At 38.5% G+C, this 16,393-nt stretch overlaps 1 protein-coding gene across 1 annotated transcript in view; it reads left to right on the top strand.

The window, feature by feature from the left end:
• MDGA2 (MAM domain containing glycosylphosphatidylinositol anchor 2) overlaps window positions 1-16,393 on the top strand; it is a gene marked incomplete at both ends in the record, with an annotated part of 586,749 nt that overhangs the window by 479,195 nt on the left and 91,161 nt on the right. Inside the window, one exon of the mRNA XM_081314870.1 lies at window positions 3,342-3,490. Coding sequence (XP_081170996.1) covers window positions 3,342-3,490 — 149 coding nt within the window. The remainder of the gene's footprint in view (window positions 1-3,341; window positions 3,491-16,393) is intronic.

Genomic DNA, 16,393 nt, shown 5'->3' with positions numbered 1-16,393 from the left:
GAGCGCCTGTTACTCGTCCCAGCTTCTGCCAACCTAGCAGTTCGAAAGCATGTCAAAATGCAAGTAGAAAAATAGGGATCACTACGGTGAAAAGGTAAAAGCGTTCCGTGTGCCTTTGGCGTCTAGTCATGCTGGCCACATGACCACAGAGACATCCTCGGGCAAGTGCTGGCTCTTTGGCTTTGAAACGGAGATGAGCACCGGCCCCTAGAGTTGGAAACGACTAGCATGCATGTGCGGGGGAACCTTTACCTTTACCCATATGGAATCTTCAGTAAAGTTATACTCTTGATAAAGGAATGTACCAGGAGCTTTTTTTGCTACCTAACCCAATAGGACAGTTGACACAATCAATGAAAAAAAGAAATCACGTTCTCTACAGCTTACAAATGGGCACAGAAGTAGAAAAGCCAGTTCTAACAATTTTGCATGCAAACAGCATAGGAGAACTTTCCCTCCCCCTCCCCCAGTCGTCCCATTGTCCAATGTCCACCAATCACATGCATTCACATGCCATCTGTCTGCTCGGGAGGTTCCCAGCTGATGACCTGGGGTGTTGGGTCCATCTCAGGCTTCTTGTTGGCACACTTGCATTCCAAATTTTCCTCCCAGGCATCCCTTACATTCCAATGCCTTCCCTTCCCCTTCCCTTTACTGTTGTCTGGTTGCCAGTGGGGCTGCATAGTGAGTCAACCATGATAGATTGATTGGTAACATGCTTAGCTGTCAGTAGGCCTACCAGAACAATCAATCAATATAGGGACAATGTCTGTGTAAACGTTTGAAAATGCATTCCCAATCCTCTTTAAATTCACAAATTTTCTTCACCAAATGGTCCAGCCAATATGTATCTGTAATCTAGCACTGTTAATTTGTACTGATCGCATAAACAAAGTTGCAGCCAGCAGCAATTAATGTAGTGTAAAATCTGGCAAAGATTCATGACTCATGACCTTCTACATTTATAGCTGACTGGAAACCGCTTATAGACTTTTTGCATGAACCAGAAAAAATGAAGGTATGATTTATGGTTTTGAGGATTTGACAGAATGTAGAAAAAAAGAGAGTTATGTTATAATCATAGAGCAAGAGGTAAATTTATAATTTGACTTATAACTGATGAGTTATATGAACTTATAACTGTACTGATGATGTCACATAGTTTGGTAATGAAATGTCTGCAAGAAAATCATGACGCTTAGAGAGCACCAAGGACCTCTCAGAACTTAAAACTGCTGTAAAGAAGAAGCTATTTCTTTGTAATCTTTTTTTCTTTGCTACTTTCTTTTTCCTTTTTTTGCACTTTTTTTTACTTTTCATAGTTTTTTTTTAACTTTTTAAAACATTTTTAATAAAATTATATGCAAAAATAATAAAGAGCTTAGTTGCAACCGTTAGAACCTCCTTTCATAGTTTTTTTTATCTTTTTTAATAAAATTATATTTAAAACTAATAAAGAGCTTAGTTGTAACCTTTAGAACCTCCTTTCATAGTTTTTTTATCTTTTTAAAACTATTTTAATAAAATTATATACAAAAATAATGAAGAGCTTATTTGCAACCTTTAGAACCTCCTCCTCAGATGTTGTCGCTGAATTTTGGCATTACTAGATGTGATTGTCGAATAACCCTTTCTTATATTCTTTCATCCTTCTTTCTTCTTCTTCCATCTTTTATATTCCTCATCTGTCACCATGACAGCTTCCTTGACTATCAGCGCACATTGTCAGACCTGTAGGGTAAATTAAGAAATTAATCTAAATGGGTCTAAAACTATTTTTTATTAGAACAGCTACAGTTTCTCAAAATTGCATGTTTTTCCCTCCCCCCCTTTGTGTAAATTAGGGAGGGCCTATCTAAGACAATTTCTCAAGTTTGTTTTTTGAACTGGGTTTAAGCTATATATATATATATTATCGTTGCTTGGTAATGGATCTTCCCACTGTCCTTCAAGTCTATCCCCCCTACACCTATCTCCTCACTTGCCCATTTTTACTGCATTTCCCAGTCACTTATCTTCCAACTCATGCATAGCCTGTATTTTCTTGCCATCTGGTCAAAAAATTATTTTACGAAATCATTTCTCTAGCACCATCCCTAAATTTAAGAAAACAGGTTACTGATAGACCAATTCCTGGTATAACCTTGCGTACCGTCTGATGTTACTTGGTGATACCGTGGATTTGCTGCCATTGGTTTGGTTGACAATAGAATAGAATAGAATAGAATAGAATAGAATAGAATAGAATAGAATAGAATAGAATAGAATAGAATAGAATAGAATAGAAGCTGGAAGGGACCTTAGAGGTCTTCTAGTCCAGCCCCCTGTTCATTTCTGACAAGTGGCTGTCTAGTCTCTTCTTATAAACCTTGAGTGGCATTTGCTAAGGTGAAGCTTATAGATTTAGAAGGTATTTGAAAAGAATTGGAGAAAATCAAATATCAAACTACCCATAGCTTCTAGTTTTAATGGCTGTTTGCTACCTCCTGAATTGCAGCTTTGTACATTAACTATATAATGGAGTGTGTGGGTGATCCTGGAGAATGAGAGAAAGAGATGCTGCATAGAAAACAATAGGAGTGCCTAGTGCCTTAATGCAGGGATCCTCAAGCACCTAGTCTGTAGCATGCCAGTAGCTAGGCCACTCAAACGAGTGAAGCCCCATCTGCGCACATGTGGGATGCAGGCTGTGTGGTGAAACTAATCCTCCTGGTCTGTGGAAAAACCTCCCTCTACAGAACCAGTCCCTGGTGCCCAAAAGGTTGGGAGCCTCTGCCTTAATGACCAGAGAAGCAATCTTAAGAAGGAGCCACCCTATTGGATAAAACCTTTAAAAGTGGCAGCAGGAAGTTTTACTTTCAGACTTGCAAGATTATGTTAATGTAGCCTTACAGTAAAGTAGAATTAATTCATCTAACTATGTCTCCTGTTTGGTTTGTCTGGGAGGGCTGACAAATATCACCTGCTACGAAGCAGCAATGGAAAAATAAAGATATTCTCTACTGATGCTTTATGAGATTCCTAAATGTATCTGATTGAACAACATGTGATGCAAAAGATAGACTTGGTAAGCTGTTTGGCCTCATCCCATCTCAGGAGTTTTCTATATTGTTGCATAATGAAAATAGGCCAAAGAATATTGTTTTATGAATATTTAATTTGTTTTTTATTGACTATTAAAATGAAGAATTGGCTTCAAATATTTAGGCAAAGGCAAAGTAAGAACAGTTGGGGAGAATGTTGGCAGTATTCAACACATAACTTGAAAAAAATGTTTGTTGTTATTCACTGTACTTTGCCTTCTTGACTTACCACTTGTACATCAAATTTATTACCTGTAGGCAAAGCATATGCTCCAGAATTCTATTATGATACCTACAATCCATTGTGGCAGAACAGAGCCCGTGTGTATGCCTACAGCCTGGAATGGACCCAGATGAATCCTGATGCTGTGGATCGCATCCTCACCTACCACCTGGGGATCCGGCAGGTGAGAACTTCAGGTGCTTTTTCAAAGGACCCATTTTTTTCACTAAGCAATATCACTCTGCTTCTGTCACTTGTTTTTCATGGAGACTTTCAGTCTGGATGGCCATTAGACAGAGATATTTTTGCTATGGCGTAGAAGAGATGGCTCACTCATCTGTAAAATCAATTTGCACTTGCTAGGATGCAGAACAGAGGTAGGGGTGGGGGGGACAAAAGATATTTCCCTTGTTCAGCCAGTATGGAGATGCAACAGGCAAGGTACAAATATAATGCCAACTATGCACAAAGCCTGCTATTTACAAACTTTCAGCTGAAGTCTGTCAGGGGGAAAAACAAACTTCTCTTTGGGGGCCAGTATACTTTCAATACAGGGACACGGTGGCTCAGTGGGTTAGGATGCTGAGCTTGTCGATCAGAAGGTCAGCAGTTTGCCGGGTCGAATCTCGAGTGCCGCATAACAGAGTGAGTGCCTGTTACTCGTCCCAGCTTCTGCCAACCTAGCAGTTCGAAAGCACGTAAAAATGCAAGTAGGAAAATAGGGACCACTACGGTGGGAAGGTAACAGCGTTCCGTGCGCCTTTGGCATCTAGTCATGCTGGCCACATGACCACGGAGATGTCCTCAGACAAGCGCTGGCTCTTTGGCTTTGAAACGGATATGAGCACCGGCCCCTAGAGTCGGAAATGACTAGCACGCATGTGCGGGGGAACCTTTACCTTTACCTTTTATACTTTCAATGTCTTGATGGTGCAGGGGTAGGTAGGATCCCAAGAGATCTTAAGACTTACATGGAAGGATGCCAAATGAAGATTTTGTATTAGAAATTGTTTGGCCTCAACAGACAAATTTCATTATTATTCCTGCATTGGATATCTTCCTATTGCTTGGTTAAGAATGGAGGATATTAAGTTACATCTCTTTGTATGATTGCTAAATCCATAATTAGTTTCTAGTCAAGGCAGGCAGAAATTAGAGGCAACCTTGTATTTTTGAAATGTCAGTGTTAAGCATAATATTTATTTACAAGAAAATATTTGGATCCTATGTAAGGACACAGGCATTCTTACCTCAGTGCTTTTGAAATGTGCTTTTTGTCCAAGAAAGACAAAAAAATATCTGGGTAGCAAAGCCAATAGAAGGTATTATACATATTTTACAATGACCATACCGATCATGGTAGCCCAAACTTTTGCCTGCTCTTACTCCCAGTTAAATAGGGGCATAATATATTTAAATTACCTCTTACAGTTCAGCAATGGAGATGTGTGTTGGCTCTTTTTTTTTGTTCTAGCTTCCAGAGTCAGTGAGGAAGTAAGTTTTCACAGAAACAAATAAATTCATCCTAGGTTTTGCCAAAAGCCATCATTCATGCTTTGTTTGACAGTCTGCTTGAAAAAAAGCTAAGTCTTGCACAAAGTTGTGTGTATGATGCAACATTTATTTGGCAATGGTACTGCAATCTTTAAAATTTTAGTATGTACCTGACTAACTGCAAGCTGGATAAGTATAGGGAAGCAGGCTACTGTAAAGGTACTCAACTAATTTACTCAATGTTCATCATCTTAGGTTAGTTTAGTACAGTGCTTCCCCATCTAATGCTCTCCAGTTTGTTAAGATTACAAATTCAGGAATCCTTACTGACATCTCCAAATAAAATCTGATAACTGCAGTTCATATGCATATAAAAACAACCATACTGAGGAAAAATACAGTATACTAAAACAGCTTAGGACACCAAGCAAAGCACTCAAGTTTCTTTATAGCCTTACTTATTTTAGCAAGTAGCCATTTTCCCTACACATATCCCACTTTTAGGTAGTCCATATTAAGTCCTTTTTATTTCCTAATATATCAGGTTCTTAGGATATGAAGTATATGGTTGGCTTTCCTAATTGATATAATGTGTATGATATAATGTGTTTTTGGGGCCTCAGCTTAGCATGATTTGCAAACACAGTCATTCGTTCTAGTTTCTGAATAACTGTTTAGAAACCACCATATTATGGGAACTCAGTCAATTGTTGCTTATTCATAAACAACAATGAAGCAAATCATGATCTAATGTGATATGCAAATCAAATTAATCCATCTCAGGGTTTTGATGGTTTCAGGGTATCCTCATAATATATGCTGTAAAGGCCAGTTGTAGGGAAGTAAGGGTAAAAGGTTCCATGTTTTTGAGCTTTCAAAATGCATCTGATTGTCTGCTATGTGACCCAGATAAGGTAAAGGTTTCCCTTTTCTAGTTGTACCAACTTTAGGGGGCAGTGCTCATCTCCGTTTCTTAGCTGAGGGAGCTAGTGTTATCCAAAGACATTTCCATGGTCATGTGGCCAGCATAACTATACACTGAGGCACATGGAACCCTGTTACTTTCCCATCAAAGTGATACCTATTGATCTACTCGCATTTGCATGCTTTCAAACTGCTAGGTAGGCAAGGGGTATGACCCAGAAGGCTGGAGTAAATCATCCTTTGCCTCATCCATAAGGCTTTGTGTTTCTTTAGTCAGTCTACAACTAGATAAACAAAAGGCAAAGTGAGTGTATAAAATGCAGCTTTGGAATAAGAGTGTATGGATTGTTAAGCAGAAACTCAAGAGGAGCTGTTCTGTTGTTATTAACTGGGTCATAAAGTTTACATTTGGCTGCCTTTTGCATCTCTATCTGCGAGAGCCAGTATACATGGTAAATGAATCATTTCATATCTAAGGAGCTACATGAGTACTTTGATTTCTTTCTTTTTTATTAATCATAAAGACTTCACAAGTGGTACCTGTGAGTTCCTTTTTCCTTTATGGTAGGACATGTTAACTGTTAAATGTTAACTGAAGCTTGTTTTTGAAAACTAGGCCCCTGGGCAAAGCTTACAAGACATTATCAAACAGTACTCATTGAAGATAAGCAGCTTTTGGATGAATTGACATATCCGTGATGTGAAGTTGACTTACCTTGGCTCTTAAAGCAAGCTCAGATCTCAAAGAGTGCAGCAGGATTTGGGTTCCTTGGTATCTGGTATGAAATTGCAGGAATTTTGCAATAGTTCAATGTGTGCTTCTTGCTGCTAATGATATATATTTCTTAATGGAGCTGGTTGAAAAGGAGAAGCAAATTTGTTTGGTCTTTTAATCCACATTGCAAAAAAATGGACTTAGCTGTGTGTTCTTGTCAGAAATAGCATTAGGCAGCTGCAGGGCAGAATCGCCACTGTGAATCTGTGAGATTCACTGAAGCTGGTGATGTGCTCTAAGCATCAAATGATATTGATGGATCATTTATCCAGATTGCCTTTGGTTAACCTTATTCAGTGCCATAACAAGTGGGATTATTGTGATTTTCAGTCAGAGATTTTGGGCTGGTTAATTAATTAAATTGAAATGCAGTAATTAGATGAGAATACTCTCTGAAGGAATATAAAACCTGTATTTAAGCTGAAATTCCATCATCCCTGAGAGAAATGAGGACCATAGCAACTCTTACAATTTCCAGTTCCAATTGTGGAGAAAGTGATCTGCCCTTATAAGGTGGCAATCCAAACTGGAAGCTTTCCCCATTCTTTCCCCAGACTTCCATGATGTTTTGTTCCAGATGTGAAACTCAGATGACAGGAAGGCAGGAAAAGCACTGTGGCAAGTATTTACCAGCTAAGGCTATTTGTTCTGCATCTAAATATTAGTGGGAGAGAAATTAGAAGAATAAATACATTCTGGTATAAGTAGAAGAGAATATTTGTAGCTCAGGTTGAACTGTAAGATGATTGGTACTCTATGAGCTTGGTTGTTTTCTTGCAGATGTTTTGTTACTCAGCTAGATAACAATGATGATGTTACCTAGTTGGGTAATAATAAGTCTGTAGGAAAAAAGTAAAGGTAAAGGTAAAGGTTCCCCCACACATGCGTGCTAGTCGTTTCCAACTCTAGAGGCCGGTGCTCATCTCCGTTTCAAAGCCAAAGAGCCAGCGCTTGTCCAAGGGCGTCTCAGTGGTCATGTGGCCGGCATGACTAGACGCCAAAGGCGCACGGAACGCTGTTACCTTTCCACCGGAGTGGTCCCTATGTTTCTACTTGCATTTTTATGTGCTTTCAAACTGCTATGTTGGCAGAAGCTAGGACGAGTAACAGGCGCTCACTCTGTTACATGGCACTCGGGATTCAACCCGCCAAACTGCTGACCTTCTGATCGACAAGCTCAGCGTCCTAACCCACTAAGCCACCGCGTCCCTGTAGTAGGAAAATAACCAAGCTTAAAGAACACCAAGGACTCCGCATTCTGGTATACTGGACAGTAATAAAGTTGGTTTATCTCTTATTGGACTGTCCTAAGACCAGAAAAGCTTGCATTCTTGAGAGTGCTCAACCTCAGACTTTCCATCAGCCACGACCAAGTTTGCTTTGCTCATTCTTGGCAGAGAAATCTACCATTAAAAGTGGTTTAGCAGTTGAGAATCAAGAATGCTCTCTTCTGGAGTCCCCTTTCAGAGAGTTAATCCATGTGTTGGGCAGAATGGAATTAAGATATTTGCTTCCCAGAGTTGTTTATTATCACATCTTTACTAATTTCCATCTGTAGTCACATCTTCATCAAATGTCGTCAGCAGTTAATTAAATTTCCATTGATGAGACCATTAAAATATGCAACCTTCATTTCAAGGTCTAAAATGTGTCAGCAAGTCAAATTGAGTGTGGGCCAAACAGAATTTGTCTGTGTCATCTAGTCATGACTCAACATGATTAGATAACTTGCTTAGCATATCGCAAAGGCCAGAATTAATTGTGATCTGTTTTCAGCTCAAAATAGCAGGTAGCAGGTTTAAAATCTCTGTTCAAAAGCTTGTAGGATGCCTATCAATCCCTATTATTACATTCTTAAATAGCCATTTAAAAAAAACATTTTTCTATAGGACTTGCTGGGGGTGTACTACCACCTAATCCAGAATGGAATAAATGCTAGTCAGAAGAAAGTTGAGCCAGTATTTGTCCTCTCCAAAAAAAGGGACACTGCTTACTTTCTAAAATACATAAGGTGATGAAGTATTCACTCTCTTCTGTCTTTTTTAAAAAACTTTTCAAAAGCCTACTTTACAGTAGCATCAGACTCTTTGAAGAATAGAGACTCACTCACTCACTCCCTTCTCCCCAGGTTTCTGGGATAACTTTTGTGACATTGCACAGTCAAGTGACGGTTCCAAAAAGTGGCAGAAAATCAGACTCTTCTTTGGTACCTACTAGGTCTTTAAGTCAAGTCTCCGCAGCAGCAACCTAGGGAGCTGCACAACAAACTGGGGAGAGAGAGAGTGTTTGATCATTTTCTGCCATTTCACAATGCAACCCTTCTTGATTTCAAAGATGCTTTTATTACTGCAGTATCTTCTAGAGTCAAGGTGTTAATTAGATGCTTTTTCCTGTTAAGGACCTGCTGAGCATTTGCTGAAAGATAGTTTGCCCTGTGATGTGTTCAAGATGTCTCTAATTGCAGACACACTTGCAAAAGCAGCTTTCCCCCCCTCCTTCTACCTTCCCCACTGATGGAAACCAGAAAAATAAGAGTATTTATGCTAAATGATAACAGCTTGATCTGTTTATAGGAAAGGATTCCTCGTGCTCCTTGACTGCAAGCATCTCCAAAGTCTTGAGAGATTTCCCCAGTTTGCAGTGATCATCTATTAATGATTACACACTCCACGTACAAACAGTTATGTTTGCTTTGTATGCTTTTCCTCTGGGGAAAGAGGATCTACAACTGTATTGCCAGATATATTTCATTGGGACAGAGTCCCTTGGAATGTAATGGAACAATATGGATGCATAAAATAGCACAGCTTTAGGGATTTTTGCAAGATTCTCCACAAATTTACTTTCTTCTCTATTTGGACATACAGGTTGCTAGATCTAAGTCCTACCATGGCGCTAATGCGTTAGGGAATTTGTATTCCCCAAAAATAGAGGCCTGCAACTCACAAGAAGTCTGTATAAGGCGAAACAGAATGTGCAGCAAAATCAAGGCCATGAACAAGACCGTTTTTGTGTGCAGAAAAATTCAATGAGTGAATTTCGATTTTCAATTTCTAATTTAACTGCATGAATTGAATTTGATGAATGTGGATTTGCTTTTCTGATACAGATGAAAATAGAATCTCAATGAAATGCTAATGGTTTGCAATTAGCATTAGAATATGTAGGATTGTCCTGTCTTTCATAGTATTTTACAATAATTTATTCAGCAATTTGCAGCCTATTTGGATTCCTACTTTAATTTAAACCCCAAGAGAATATTTTTTTTAAAAAAAGTGAAATATAATAGCTCTCTCTTTCACTTTTAATATCTTAAGCTTCAAAACATTACCAATAAAAGCTTAAATTCTCAAGGAATAATGTAGAAAACAAGCTTCTTATAAGAAAAAGAAACTTTTCAAATACTGGGTATGAGTTTGTAATGACAAGGTGGCTCTCTGTGTTGATACTATGAAAGCACCTTATCATTGGTTTCTCTCTGTATTTTTCTTTACTTCATTGAAACAGAGAAAGTAACTCCCAAAAATTATCCAGCCAACATGCTGGATGGGGAATTCTGAGAGTTGTAGTCCACATGTCTTGAAGTTGTACCAACCAGTGCTGATCATTTGTTGGCTTTTCAAGATCAGTTAAGGTCAACTCGGTGCAGTCATCCATTGCTAATGGCACAGCATTAGGATTAGCGAACTCTGTGCAACAGAGTTGGATGGAGTCACAACTCTGGTAGAGGACAGGAAGGCCTGGAGTAACATTGTCCATAGGGTCACAATGGGTCGGACACGACTTCGCAACTAACAACAACATGCAACATTCAGCTGCATTGTCTTATTCAACCATTACAGACATAACTATAAGTTGAGAGTTTGATTTCCATTTCATTTGTCAGTCACCAAGACGGATCCTTTAAAACAGACATGTCAAACTTGCGACGTCATGTGACGTCATGCAATGTATCGGAGCCTTTTCGCCATTGCCGGCAATGGGGTGAGCACGGCTTCCAGATGATGTGTCCGGCCCGTGGGACACCTCTGCTTTAAAAATACCTTTCTCTTTCCTTTTTCCTAAATCCTGTTTGTTATAGTGGTACCTTAAAGGTTGAAGTAGAATTTGGGTCTCAACTGAATTTGTTTTCTGCATTTTGGAATCATGGTGTTCTAAAGTCCCCTTTTCTTCCATTTCACTTATTATGGACAAAACCTTCAGGAACATTAACTTATTTATTCACATTTTTTCCACTTGTTCTCTCTCTCTTAGTTGGTTATGTTTAAAAGTAAAATCTCTCTTGAGATAAATTTAAGCTCTGGTGTTGTCCATATAGTTTTCTTAATAACAGTATGGAATTGTTTGCCATTACTTTAAAGTTTTTTTTTTACTTTCTAATCTAGTTTATGGCTCTGAAATTTCCCAGGAGTCTCCATCTAAGTACACATCGGTTCAGACCCTACTTAGTGTTGTTTTGTTTTTTTAATCAGTTATAGTCAGATAGATACTGCTACCTAATGTGACTGTCTATCTTTGCTCATATGTATCTGCTTAAAAATTTATTGCATTTCTTATGACTGATAGCATAAGTCATAAGTCAGGAGCAGTGTTTTAGGCCCCCTTATCAATTCACTATGTCCTGTCCATTCAGAGTTTAATTTGTTCATGTACTGCTGTTTTCAGAATGAATGATGAAAAAGATATCCTTCAAAATACTTTATTGGCCTGGATCCTTCCTATCTTTTAGCCCAATTACAGCATCTCACCTTCAATACTGCCTGCTTCAGGTTAACATCTGTAGGGCATCAATCTGGTGCCCTTCAATAGTTTGGACTCAAAATATCTGTCCCCTACTTCCTGGTGGCAAAACTGGAAACTGAGTTCTAAAAAATCTGGAGAGCAAAACATTAGGAGTTTTGTCTTAGAAGAAACAAAGGAAAGTGATAGTCTATCACATCATTTCCTTTTATGCTGTCGATAAATTTTCTAACTGGAAAAAATTCTTTAGTGAGGGATAGATTTATGTAAACCTACTCACTTTTGTTATTCAATGGTCAAATTTATGTGTGTGTGTGTGTATGTGTGTGTATGTATGTATACACACACACACACACACACGTGTGTATATATCCTAGACCATTCTGTGAAAGATAGGATTTGTATATGCATTTGAAACTACTGTATATGAAGTATCCATGGATCTTGGTGCTTTGTCTGTCTGTGGGTGTGCTTGCACACATTCACATACATACATACATACATACATACATACATACATACATACATACTTACAATCAACTTTTTCATGCTTAGTTAAGAACAGAATGATTATGTAATTGGCAGAAGGATTATGTAAATATGCACAGTTGTGAACACAAAAGACATCTCTTCTAGACAAAGAGAAAAAGGCAAGACACCAAATCATCTTGTATAGTTTTAAAAATGTTTTTTTTAAATACAAAATGAAAAATAGCTAGCCTTCATTCCTGCTAATTATGTCTCCATTAGGTACTAAATCTACACTCAACAGATGAAATTCTTTTATATCCCTTGCTTCTGGTTTTATGTATTCAATTATTTATATAATTAGTTCATTATGTTCCATTAGGTCAGTGTTGACTGTTACCAGTTATATAGACGGATCTTTTTTAGGATCGTCTGTCCCTAACTTAAATTTTTGGGTCTTCTTCTATTGCACCCACTATTATCATAATCAGGTTCATCCAACTTGCTGTTCATTTTCCTTTTTTCTATTTTGTTCTGCCTTCCCTGGCAGTTTTTTTCTTCTCCAGAGAGTTACATCTTCAAATAATATGTCCAAAGTAATATAATTTGATCCTAGTCATTTCTGTGAGTTCTAGATTGATTTGTTTAATGGGGTTTTTTCCGTTTTCTTTCTTGGGTATCCATGATATTTTCGGGATACCATGGATTTCTTCTCCAACACCAAGATTAAAATAGTATTATTTATATCAATATTATTTTTCCCTTTAGCTTGTTTTTAAGGGCTATGCAAAATATTTAAGAGAACAGCTTTCCAAAGCATATTAAGTCAAATAAAGTACTTTTTCTTTAAACACATCTTTTTCAAGGCTTGTGTAGTTGTTTCAAAAAGTATTTGTATCTTTATTAACATGCATAGCCACTTCATTTTGCTAGGCACAACTTTTGAAGCAGCCATATGAATCTTGCAAAGGACATAGCCGCTTTAATGCTTCAAACATAAGTGTTTAAATTATGATAATGCACTTTGTGGAGCACCTCTTCGGAATTGTTTGCACAGGCCTAACATTGTTTATATTCTCAACAATTTTCCTTAGAAACAGAAATTAAAATAGCAACAGGTATCTAATGGATGGCACTTTTGTAGGAAGAGCTCCTATCTTGAAGCAGTCTAGGTATCCTTTACTCTAAGATCACATTAACTTGCAAAAAGTCCCATTTTGGATTTACCAAGTGATGGATTTAGATTATTATCAAATGTTTTGACTCATTTGTCCAGCCTTGATAAAAGCCTAAATAATTTTTCTCCACATAGATTTTTTTTTTGGGACAATTTGGATAAAAACAATAGAGGATGAACTGTTGCTGGCATTTGCATCTGAAATGGCATTTGCATAATGGCATCATCAAGGACATAGTCATTTTGACACCAGTGCTATTGACTGTAGATATTACTAGGTAAAAGCTCACTTTGGACAGCTAGAAAATGTTTTTCAGATATATTTTTGTCCATTAGTGAGTTTGGTCAATTTGATATTTCCACTTTTTTCAAATGTATCCAAATTCTTTTAAAAAGAAAACTATGCCTTAGTAATTTTCCCATTTGTTTTCCCTTGTCAGCATACTTCATTTGATATACAGTACAGCATATGTTTTCAGGAGAATTGTTCTTTCTTTTTTTTCCTGAAAGTATAAAGGACCTGTCATCAATTACTCTGCTCATTTATGTCACCACTTTATTCAAATACTTTTGTTATCAAAAGTAGCCAAGGTCACCCAGCTGGGTTTCCTGCCCTTTTGTTCATATGCACGGTGTGAATTCTTAGTATTGTTCTTCCCCCCCCCCCAATCATGGTGTCTCTAAGGTTGTAAAACTATTCCACCAGCAATTCTTTTGAGAGTGGATCTGATTTTCCATCCTACAAAAAGGATAAATGCTAGCAGTACACAAAGCCCAACTAGCAGTCATGCTTTCTTTAAGTAAAAGAAAAGATTAAAAAATTTAATTTAATTTTAATTTTATTAGATTTATATACCGCCCTTTCCCGAAGGACTCAGGGCGGTTTACAGGGTATTTAAAATCAGCAATACAAAATACAAAAGTTAAAAAACAATTTAAAAAAGATTAAATTATCCCTTAAAATAAAAACCCCAGTTAAAAAATTCTCAACCTGGGCCGGAGAGCTCAAAGAGCCAGGTTTTCAGGTCCCGGCGGAATGAACGAAGGTCAGGGGCAGTCCTCAGCTCCACGGGCAGCTGGTTCCAGAGGGCAGGCGCACCCACAGAGAAGGCCCTCCCCCTGGGTGTTATCCGCTGGCAGTCTTTTACCGGCGGCACCCTGAGGAGACCCTCCCTGTGTGAGTGCACTGGACGAAGGGAACTTGATGCTGGCAGCAGGTGTTCCCTCAAATATCCCGGACCCAAGCCATTTAGGGCTTTATAGGTCATCACCAATCCACAGAGGGCTGCAGGATTACACTTTCTTTCAACTTGAACCTTTTAAGGCCTAGCATATTTTCAACAGCCCAGTTCTTCATATCACTTACCTACCTCTGCTTCCTCTGATCTAGCAGTTCTTTTCTCAGGTTTAAAAATTTGGGGGAGAAAAAACAGGCCAGACTAGAAAACTTAGTAACAGAACAAAGCACATATTGAGGAGCAAGATCCTGATATCTTGGGTCTAGTAGGACCACCTAAGTAGTAGAGAATGAAGCTGTGGAATTTCAGTTGGTCTAGACTCTAAAAGTTGCTAGGGTGAAATCTAGAATTTCTTATTTGCAAAGCATGTCACTGGATTAAAATCTAAGGTTTTACAGAAGTTTTTTTGTTTCAAATAGTGTTTAAAACTTAGCACCTTAGCATCTTTAAAATATGTGGATTCCAACTCCCAGAATTAGCCAGCCAGCATGTTGTCTAGATGTCTACCAAAACAAGTCTGGAAGAAAGTATAGATACTATCATTTGTTTGCAATAGTGACAAATATCTGTAGCTTGGGTGTAGGATGAGGGTGAAGGCTCATTCTCCGAGCTTGTGGGTTGGTTTCCGACTAGGTAACACCTTCAGCAGCTTTTAGGAGATGTCTGTATCCCACTCCCACCAGCAGTTCAACTTCCAATGACCCTGACCTGAAGTAACCTCCCCATCGTGATACCCATCACCAGCCTCTGTTGATAACTCACCCCTGACCCCCTGATAATTCACACCCTCCCAGGACCCTGACCTGTAAGTAACCTTCCCATCACAAGACCCATCACAAGTCTCTCTCCGATGACTCATCACAGAACCCTCACTTGACACTCCCACACCTGAAGCCCTTATAAATAGAAGAGTACTGATACAGACATCCTCTAAAAGCTGCTGAAGACATTACCTAACGAAACATTTGGAAACCAACCCACAAGCTTGGAGAACCTTCACACTATCATTTGTTTTGTTTCATTTATCTGTTCCTACTTTTCAACTTTTAAAATGTTCCTCAACACAGCTGACATTAACTCTGAGGAGTTAAAATGGAATATACACTGGTGTGATTTCCCACAGTGCATTCATATGTACTCTCTCTGGCATCCAGTGAATAAATATACATTTAAAAATGCCTTTCTCTATATCCCTTTTCCAAAACTCTGACCCTGATCATATAGTATGAGGCAGCTGTGGAACAATGAATGTTTTCTCTTAAAATCAGGGCAGATTACTACCTAAACAATAAGATCCATGCCCCTCCAGGCACATTCAGTATATCATTGGGAATTACTGTTACAATTTGTTTCTATTAATGATTCAAATTAGAAATTATGTCTACTAATTGTCCTTGAAATTCTGATGGCCAGCCATTGTCATTAAACTATTTCTCAGTTTCTTGCCCAGAGAAATTCCAGGCACAGCTGCTTTGATCTATAGAAACAGAGAAATCTTTTTTTGTAAACCAAGAGGAGACAATTTACAAGTTACATATAGCCAGTAACTCTTTTTTACGGGTTGTTTTTTTAAAAAAATATCCCTTTCCTATTAAATCTCTGACAAATGAGTAAGGTAAATGGTAAAAATTAAAACGGAAAGGCATTGAAGAGCCTTGGTGGAGCAGTGGACTAATGCCTCCTTAAGTAACACCAGCTGCCTGCAATTAGTGCAAGTTCGCGTCCCACCAGGCTCAAGGTTGACTCAGCCTTCCATCCTTCCGAGGTAGGTAAAATGAGGACCCAGATTGTTGGGGGCAATAAGCTGACTTTGTAATAATGCTGCTTGGAGGGGGGCGAAAGCCCTAATAAGCAGGCATATACATAGAATGAAGGATATTGCTAAGCACATTGGTTTGTGCTTAAATTGTAAGCCGCCCTGAGTCTTCGGAGAAGGGCGGGATATAAATGGGATTAAAATAAAATAAAAATAAATAAATACAGGGTGCTGTCCCATCCACCGAGAACAGGAAATGTCACCAAGGAAGCATTCTGGAAAGTGAGCAGAAGATTACAAAAGCAGCAGAAATATGGAATTTCATTTAGGAAAGGAGTTCTTTGGATCTCCAAGAGACATGTACAGTAGGAATGGAAAAGGAGGCAAGGATTGTGTGACCTGCAAAAGTGGTGCCAAGTAGGTGCCATGCTTGTGTTTCTGCCTAAGGAGGACCACAACTACACCTGTACTAACTACAAACTGACTGCATTCCTGGAAGAGTAAGAGAAGTGGAT

This window comes from Vipera berus, assembly GCF_964194415.1.
Source record: "Vipera berus genome assembly, chromosome: 1".
In the NCBI taxonomy this organism is placed as follows: Eukaryota; Metazoa; Chordata; class Lepidosauria; order Squamata; family Viperidae; genus Vipera; species Vipera berus.
The sequence above is the reverse complement of the archived record's forward strand: the minus strand, read 5'-3'. Positions and strand labels throughout refer to the sequence as shown.